The sequence below is a fragment of the Hirundo rustica genome, chromosome 4, assembly GCF_015227805.2.
Source record: "Hirundo rustica isolate bHirRus1 chromosome 4, bHirRus1.pri.v3, whole genome shotgun sequence".
NCBI lineage: Eukaryota > Metazoa > Chordata > Aves > Passeriformes > Hirundinidae > Hirundo > Hirundo rustica.
Window position 1 is genome coordinate 72,902,747 of NC_053453.1, and position 9,670 is coordinate 72,912,416.

General features: G+C 41.4%; 1 protein-coding gene across 5 annotated transcripts in view; it reads left to right on the forward strand.

Moving 5' to 3' along the window:
- The window catches only part of LMO3 (LIM domain only 3), a 59,139-nt gene extending 52,291 nt beyond the window's left edge, over positions 1-6,848 (forward strand). For all 5 annotated transcript variants that reach the window (XM_040062219.2, XM_040062216.2, XM_040062217.2 and 2 more), the window contains one exon: positions 6,151-6,848. In XM_040062219.2, the coding sequence (XP_039918153.1) occupies positions 6,151-6,256 (106 nt within the window). In that variant the 3' untranslated portion in view covers positions 6,257-6,848. The remainder of the gene's footprint in view (positions 1-6,150) is intronic.
- The last annotated feature ends 2,822 nt before the right edge of the window (positions 6,849-9,670 follow it).

Here is a 9,670-nt window from a genome sequence, read left to right on the forward strand (position 1 = left end):
ACAATAGTGTTATTGAGGGGTTTCAGATTTGTTTTCTCCTTTTACTCCAGCCACCAATTCCACCAATATGTAATTTATTTATTGAAGAGAAAATTCTTATTCACAAACACATCAACAATATCCAAAAATCACCAATGAGTGTATCCAGGCTACTGCAGGACCTGTTTAGCCTTATTCCCCAGTTTCTCATTTTCTTCCCCCATTAAATTTTAAAACCTTTGGGTCCTTCTCTAGAGTAGTTTAGAGCAGAATATCCAGTGCTCTTTGTTTGATTCCACATTTCATTTTCAGTTATCATCTACCATTTAGGTTTGGTTTTTTTCCTAACAGAATGCATGCAATGTTCACGAGAATACAGAATTTTTTCTTCAGATTGCACTACTTTCTCTCTGCCAACACTGAATTTTTTTCTGATGTTCTGGGCTCGGTTGCTCCTTCAAGCCCCTTCTGCTTTTCAGTATATTTATATAAACACACATCTTCGGATCCTTGGGGCAGCCCATCCTTTGGTCTTGCTCTTGCACGACCCTCACATTCCCACCCTTTAAGCAGTTGATCCTATCCCAGAGAGAAGCCTGCCCATTTTTGTCTAGTCCTTTTTGTGATTCAGTGATTTTTTTTTCTGCTTTTATGGACAACTTCACTGTTTACTTTATTATTTTTGAGTGTCTACAGCTCACCATCCAGTGCAAGTCTCGGTGTGGATGGTAATTAGGCTCCCTTCCCTTAAAGGGAGTTTTGCTGGGGCCATGAACTCCAGCTCTGAACTAACTCATAGCATGCCTGTCCCTTTATTGGCCTCCTGAATGTGACTTTTTCAGAGGGAGGAGAAAAAAGCATTGTCTCACACACTGTGCTCCAGGAAGACAGACTGTACACACGGGCCTGAAAGAGAGCTCCTGAGCCACTCAGCCTGGTCCCCTGGTGTCAAATAGGCACTGTCTCCTATTTTCCCTTTCATAAAGCTATTCAGCTCCAGGACCTAATTGCTCCAGCCAGACAGTTTTTGAGATATTTCCCCCACATTTTTCTTGATACTGATCCTTAAAGTGGCAGCAATTTTGTGAATATTAAGCTCTGCTCCTAGCCTAAAGGTTTCAGCATCCTCTTATCTCTCATGTCTCTGTCCAGCTTACTCCTAATTTGAAGTTTTTCCCATCGCCTAAGTACCTGCAGAGCTTAGTGACAGTCATCTTCAAGGTGTGAGTGCTCCTCTTTCTTCTCTGTAAACATATTTAACTTCTCCTCAGCAGCCCTTCACCTCACGTTGACAGTAACCTCAACACACCTAATTTCTGCAGGAAAATTTAAAGGTGGCGGGGGGGGGAAGGAAACCACCGGAAAAATAAACGCGTACACAGACCCTGCCTCTCACGCCTTGTCAGGCTGCGTGCGTGCGACTGGCTAAACGGAGTGGGAAATCTTGCGAGTGGGCTCAGCTGTGTCTTTGCCTGACACTTTTGCCTACAGCGATGATGTCAGCCTGCCTTCGGCTTTCCCACTATCCCGGAGTCCGTGTGTCCTTCCCCTCACTCTCTGCCGGCGTCTTTAGCACCTCGTTCCCTACCCCTGTGATATTTTCTCTCTGCCGCTTGAAGTCAGCTCGGAGTGCGGCTCGAAACCCCCATCTGCTATGGCAGAGAGGTGTTTAAATCACCTGTTCTACCCTTCCATCTGAAATTGGCTTTTGTTTTAATAGAAACCGGGCTGAAAATGGTTACACGTTCATTGAAATTGCTGTCCTGATGTAGCTGTAAACACTTACCTCCAGTATAAACTGTAAAATGCCCCCACAGTGCTGCCTTTGTTCTCTGTCAAGCAAGGGAGAAGGAATACAATGCCAGGGACATCCTCATTTCAAACACCAATATTAGATTTTTGCATCAGTGGTCATTTTATAAATTCTCAAGGCCTGGGTAGTGCTTATTTTCATTGTATGTCTCAAAATTTAGAATACAAATTAACATATTGCCCATACCTGCTTTTTTTATAAAACAGTACATGAAAAGCACGCCGAGTGGAGGTTTGCCATTTAAAGTTGAACCGGGATTCTGTGTCTATGTATTCTGCCTGGTACTGGTGAAAATGCACAAACTCAGGCACAGCTCCCACTTTCCAGCCTTTGAAATGGGCATTTTGACAGAACCCCAGAGTTAATAAACCACAGGTGTGGACTGATGAGCTGATGGGTAAAAGAGTGGCTTTGTTCTCCTAGAGCTGCACACAGATTAGCGTTAATGTGAGTTGTACCGGAAGCTCAACATTTAAAAAGAGAGGAAAGGGGGAAAAGCAGAGCCCAAGTTACATCACTGATTGCAAAAAAAAAAAAAGCAAAGGGGAAGGGTGTAGGTGGGGTGACTCTGAGCTGTCTTAATCTCCAGGAAATCAACCAAATGCTTTCAGATTTTGTTTCTTTCTACAGTGACAAAGATCTGGCACTACCAGAGGAGGCAAAGCCATCTTCCTTCACAGCAATATTTCTCTTGCTTTCTTAAGCAGTCTTCTGTACCTTGACACACGTCCTGTGCATCAGAAAAGATGACAGACAGCAGTGAGATCTCCTTAAAAATCTGTTCAGAACAATGAAAGAGCTACTTCTCAAAATTGAAGTTTTATACTTCTTGTGATTAGTCTAGGCACACCTTCCCTTCCAAACAAGGTGATAACAGAGGTCATTTTGTAATATAAATGGCCTTCCTTTTGCCATTGTAAAATATGACAGGGGTTCTAGGATGTAGGTTAATTATAATGGTCATTCTACTAATGTCACAGCCGTGTCAAAAGTACTGTTATCAATTTATGGTGCTCAGTCCAATCTGGCATGTTAATGCAGCCTATTGTACATTCTTTCTTGTTCATCTCGCATGCCTATTAAAAAAAATTGGGTGAGGGTTTTAGGGAAGGCTGAAGACTACCATCTGCCTGCTAGAAGAGTAATAATCTTGCCTAATTACATACGCCTAACACAGTGGCATCTCAATACGCTCCTCGACTCCGTTTATTATGCGTGCTCAAATTGTGGCCTGATTTACATCCTACACCAATTCCATAGAAAAACCCCAACCTCGGTGGGAGGCTAGGCTTCAATTCACCCCCCAATCTGATGGCTGCGCCAGGTTTAAATCTTGCAGTGTGCAAACCCAGTCTGAAGTAGTTACAGATGAAGATCTTTCATTTTAGGAGAGGTTAAATCTGGTTTTGAGAGTCAAATAAGGTTGAAAATGTGAATGGCCAGAATTCATCATACTTCCTCTGCTCACTTGCCTGGTCCCATCGTATCTGGGAGCCAGCATGCCAGGATTAAAGGTTTTCCACCTAGTGCTTACCTCTTTGCCACCTTATGAGTGCACAATTCACACATTTAACACCCAGGGGCCAGCACCAGCCTTTGCCAAACGCGCTTGTCACTGAGCTCGCACAATTATGGAAACAACTGCAGAATTTGAACCCTAAGCATCACAAGCAACAGGTTTCCCCCAGGGCACAGGGGGGACCATCCTGAGGATGCAGACAGAGCCCCAGCACACAGGTTCCCACACAGCCAAGCGTGGCTGGACTGGCAGCCTCTCGCCAGGACTTGGAACGTGAGGGATGCGTGGAACTGTGTGTGCTTAAAGCCGCTCGTGCAGAAAGCTGTCACACGCCATGCAGACACAGGCAGAGCACTTCTGGCTCCGCATATCAACGCTGCTGAAGGAAAAGGCATTGACACTTTTCATTGGGAAAGGCATCCTGACGCTCCCTTGTAGCCGGCGCAGTTTAATTCGGACTGTGTCACTTCTCTGAGGGCTGAGAAGCGAAATCCTCCAGCCAGGGTTTGGATGCAAACAATATTGCACGGAGCCACATGCGCTAAGTACTGCCATGCGGGCGAATTGCACTTCAGCGGGGCACTTTTCATTCGTTAAATGCTTAAAAAAAATCAGTTTGCTAAGGTCTGTCTTAGCCTGGAACAAAAGGAATACACAGCTGAATAACATTCCTCAGTTCAGACTTAACGTTTTCTGCTGGGTGCAGAGGTGGGTTTTTTTCCCATTAGTGCGCTGGTTCAGGAGGGTTTTGTTTGTTTGTTGTTGAATTTAGATGTGACTTCTTTGGGAAAAACGTGTTGGCACTAGTTAAGACTCCTTTACCTAATCTTGTAAGGTGCACAAAAGAATTTTTCACAGCATTGTTGTCAGTGGACAAAATACAAAAGATGGAAACTAGAAAAAAAAACACCAAAGAACAACTTTTATGTAAGAATCCTACATTTCAGCATAGCTACTCCAAATCATCTTGTGTTGTTAGTAGCCAGGATACCAGGACTGGGGTGAGAAGAATAATAAGGACCTCTAAATTCTCTAATAGAGTGTTGACTATAAATAACTTAAAGATTTCAGGATCCTCCCATAATCTCTATTTTCAATCATCATCAGCAGCAGGCACTAATCCCACAGAAAAAAAAAAAAAAAGTCCACAAATAAACAAACCAATTTTCCTTTAAGAGCAGAGCTAATTCTTTTCAATCCACTTTTTTATTACACTATTTTCCCTCTATCTATTTAGCTAGCGTAAGGATAAATTTCCAAAGCTACCCAGTTGGAAAATAAATGGGTTCACTGTTTGTCTAGCATTCCAATCTTCACAAATGTAAATCAGTCCAACTGCTACTCATTTAAACCTCCAACTTCACAAAACATTAAAGGACTGCCTTCCATACACAATTTAATCTGTAAAAATTCACCAAGATTTCTGCTTGAACATCGTTAGAAATTGACTATCTGATAAAGACAGACTGCTATCAGGGGTCAGGTGGGTCAACCTGTGTCATTTATGGAGTTTTACTGGGTCAACTCCGGCAGGCACCATTATTTGAAGGTTAAATTGTTACAATTAAATACATATACAGCTATTCCCATAGCTACTCTGCTGTTAAATCTACCGTAAACAACACAAGCATTTATATCTGACCCTGATTGTGTCCAAGATGTCACCATTTGGAAATTATATAAAAAAAGGACATTATAATCCATTACACATTAGACAATACTCTGTGTACTGAGATCCATAATTAGCTGGTAGAAGCTGGTTTCATTTATTCACATCAGTGTTAAGGGGTTCATTTAGGTTACTTTCTTTCATTTTAATTGGAATAAGGCAAGCAGTGCCTCCCAATATATTTCATAGCTGGAGAGCTCACTACAAACAAAGCCATGTAACCCTGCCAAGGCAGTCACTAGGGAAACTTTTTTTTTCTGCATTGGCCCCATTCACTTCTCCCTAAGCATCTTCCGGGAGAGTGGTTTTGTCAAGGGGAAGAAGGATGGAAAGGTGTGTCAGGGAAGAGCCTTCTTAAATCCAAGCATATATTTTTAGCTGGGAAATCCTACTTTACTCGAAGTTTGAAGTCAGCCAGCCAGGAGCATTAACGTTACGTGATTGTCTCGCTCATCAGAGAAAAGCAAATGAAATCTCTCAGTGGCGTTTTGCAGCAATCAGATCATTCTGATGCACGTAATAGTGTAACAAGGTAGGTGCGCTGATACCACAGGAGAGAGAGTAGTTAGCTGAGTAACTAAATTTATAACCAACTCCTACAGGAGAAAAGGGAAAAAAAAGGTTTCTCCGCATGCCTGCCTGTCTCTGGTTTGCACCACGGTATATGTGAAGTTGTGTGTGAAGCAGTTCTCAGAATCACCATCTTAAATCAAATCTAGTGGAATATCCAACTGGAGCATAACAAGAAATTCTTAGTAGGACACAAGACAGACACAAGATATCTCAGACAAGATTTCCACTGCATGTAATCACTTTGTCTTCCTTCTGGTTTGCACGAAAGCAGGAAATTTACTTTGACATTTACTTTTTTGGGATATTTATCGTGTTTTAGCTGTGTGCCAATGACCTGATCCAGTACTCCCACAGCCCACGGTGGGCTCTGAATGAGGTCTTTGGCTGGGGAAGCTAAAGTGCCTGAATGCACTCGATTTTGCTGAAAAGCACAGGATTAATGGTGGCACCAGGGCAATTCCTCTGCCGGGCTTCCCCACATGCCCCTGTGGGTGCTGTCCAGCCAACGCTTGCTCCGCAGCCCTCACCTGTAAGACTGTACCACATCATTTATCCTCAAACTCTCTTTCTCTTTTCCCTTTATTATTTCAATTTCAGATTTTGTGTGGGAGACAAATTTTTCCTGAAGAACAACATGATTCTGTGCCAGACAGACTATGAGGAGGGTTTAATGAAAGAAGGTTATGCACCCCAGGTTCGCTGATCGGATGCCGCATCCTTAAGAATAAAAAAGCACTACGTTCTTTTATCTTTTTTGCTCAACATGTATATAAGAAACGACACAGGAACCTACTGAATAGCATAGATATAGGGAGACAGGATGGTTGCGTGAAATAAAAGGCGGACTGCATCTGTATGTAGTGAAAATTGCTCCAGTTCAGAGTTGAATGTTAATTAAAAAGGTACTGTATATACAGCTGGATTCTTTTTGCTTGCTCTTGGGCTTTTCAGTTTGTTTGGGTTTCGGGTTTTTTTGTTTGTTTGTTTCTTTTTGTGTCATTTGGCATGAGATGTTTATTTTGGACTATTGTACATAATGTATTGTAATATTTGAAGCACAAATGTAATACAGTTTTATTGTGTTACCATTTGTGTTCCTGTTTGCTTATTTGTATTGTTGCATTTAGTACAATCAGTGTCTAAACTTACTGTATATTTATGCTTTCTGTATCTACCAGCTATTTTAAATGAGCTGTATCTTTCTAGTAAAAATGCATTAAAGAGCAAATCCCAACCATTATGCTACACTTAGAGCTTAAGAATACTGTTTACATTAAAACTATTTAGAAAACTAATAACTAGCAGCACCTGCTGCTAATGATGCTATGGTTAAGGGTCTATCAGCACTTCTCTTATAAGCCTCTATTTTTCAGGGGTTAAGCATCTGCTGTTAAATTGCATGGATTTTCCTCAAAGAGCACTTTTATTTTACTACAAAATTTTGAAAAGCAAATCTGACTGGTTTGAGATATATTATAAAAGGTGCAAAAGTTAATGATTTGGGGTGCTGCTTTTGTGCCCCTTAGGCATTCCAAATGCCTGGATTTGATTTTTAATTTAGCTGGAAATTAAGCCCTAATACAAACCAGTGCCTCTGGGTATCTTATTTTATATATATATATATATAAAAAAATATATGTTATTTTTCTGAAATCATTAATTTGGGGGGGGGGTGGGGAAGAAAGGGAGAAGATTTCTGTTTGTATGCATTTTAAAAAATTCTTAAAATTTGAGGGGTCTCTCTCTCTTTCGTCTCCCTCTCTCTCTTTCCTTTTTCTTTTATTTCCTTTTTTCCTTACTTTTTGCTTTTTTTTTTTTTTTTAAATTTTTAATTTTTCATCAGGGCTTAACCCTAATGTTTTCTGGGGCTGTGTCCTCAACAGGCCCTGGGTGGGGGGAAAAAAAAAAAAAAATAGTGAAAGTAGAAGGCACTGTAAACAGCCCCCTCTGAGGGTCTATTTACATTAAAGAAATGACCCTGAGCTGACACTGGGAGAGTGACTGGTTGCTAATTACTCACCTCGGCGAATGCTGAAGGTAATTTAAATGCTGATGTGGATGGGACAAAACTTTGCAATAGCAAGTGAGAGCTACCACACACTCGACTGCACAGGTACCTTGCTGTCCATGCCGACATCCTACAGGTTTGTCCCATCAATACTGGCAATTAAAACCCTTTTGACAGAGGTGGAATAGCTGCTGACAGCTCCTGTTGGCAATCAGTCCTTTTTCGAGGAGAGGTGGACCTCTGTTTCTAAAGCCATGAAACTATTGCATCAGCAGGATGTCCCTAAGTGCTCACGCCCCTGACAGAGCTTACAGGTGTTTGGCAAAGGAAAGCGGGATGAATGTTTAAGAAGTTGTTAAATGCATATTTATGTCTTGTCTGTTTGCTACTGTAATCTAGCTCACTGGGAAAACAACCTGTATTAAATACAAACAAACAACAAAACAGTATTAAGAAGAAAACAACAACAACAACAAAAAACCCCAAGAAACCCACTATACCCTATGTTGTTATGAAGCTAAGCTCTTGTTTTTATTTCGAGTATGAACCCAAGTCTCTGCTCAAGCTGACTGCTGTCTTTCCCTGCTCTTCCTGTCCTGTTGCAGTTTCAGCATGTTTTTGCTGGGGATGGTCAAGGAAACTTTGTAATGCAGTGGGGGAATTCCTTAAGTGTATGGTAAGAGCACACTGCACAGTGGCTCGACTTAGAAATAGATATTTAGTTTTAATGGCTGTTGTTACACTGTGGTTTTTGGTTGGTTTTTGGTTGTGTTTTTTTGTTGTTGTTGTTGTTTTTGTTTGTTTGTTTTGTTTTGTTTTTTTTTCTGGCTGTGAACCCTTTTGAAAATAAGCATGGCTCACAAAACTTGACTCTGACTCATACAGGACCAGTAAGAAACGTAACAACTCCTCAGGCTGTTCTTGTTAATTAGAAGAAATAGCTCCACATAGTTCTTCAAATTAAATTTAGCCCTCTTTTGTGGACTATCTTCCTTCCTAACCTTGAGCACAAAGTGTCTCTTCCACTCCCTTCCACAGTCCCTTAATGTCTTTGGGATAACGAAGCAGTTGGTGTCAGAGGTACTATTAGGCTCTCACAGACCTACTTGAGTGCAATAAACAAGCTGTCCTTTCCATGAAGGTCAGGATGGACAGAAAGGGAAGAATCATATTATCTTGTTTTGAGCCCAATTTCAATTTTCTCCTTCCAGCCCCTCTTGGGTCTTATCCATTAGAAATCAGAAAGATCTCTCTTCTGCTTTCCAGTAGCAGGCTGTAGAATGGACAGAAATCCCCTGCTCAGAAATACACCTGGAGAATAGGAAAGAAGGGTCCTTGACTCTGTCTTTGACTCCCTGTAAGCTTGGGCAAGTCACTCAGCTGCTCCGTGCCTCAGTTGTCCTCATCTGTCAAATGGGGCTAATGGATGCAGTGCTTTTGTGAACCATTTTTGGCCCTTCAGAAAACCAAGAGCAGCGCTAGAAGTAGCATTAGGACATCCTGGGAGGAGCAGAGCATTCCCAGGAGGTAACCACAGATCTGAGGCAGGAAAGAACCAAAACCAGCTTAGCCTGAGGAAGGCTTGGCTGGGGATGATGGCAACTAAACATTAATAGCGCTGTAAATGCTCCAGGAATGTCTCACCCCCACAAAGTGCCGCTGCTCAGCTCTTTATGGAGCAAATCAAGAGAGGGGAATGAGAAAAGAGGGGCTCATTACTACATGCTGCGTTGCTCATATGTGCATTTTGTGACATAGGCTCAAAGTGTGGAAGAGGAAGGTGGTAATGCTATGGAGAAAAAAAGATAGTCTCACCATTCTATCAATCTTAATTGATTCAAGGATAAAGAATATGGATATATTTGCTGTGCACAACAGTATGGCATTGCTTTTGAGCACTTCATGCTCATCTATCTTATTTACATACATATCTAAAATTTGTACGTAGAGGATACAGAATAAATTTAGATTTGATGTAGGTCAAAGATCAATTACACATTTTCCTGTATTTCAAACTTCCATCTTGCCTGGCTGTTAAAATAATGACTGAGAGTCGAAATATTTAATGGAAACATTTCCAACTCCAGTAAAGTATATAATCATAAGTCA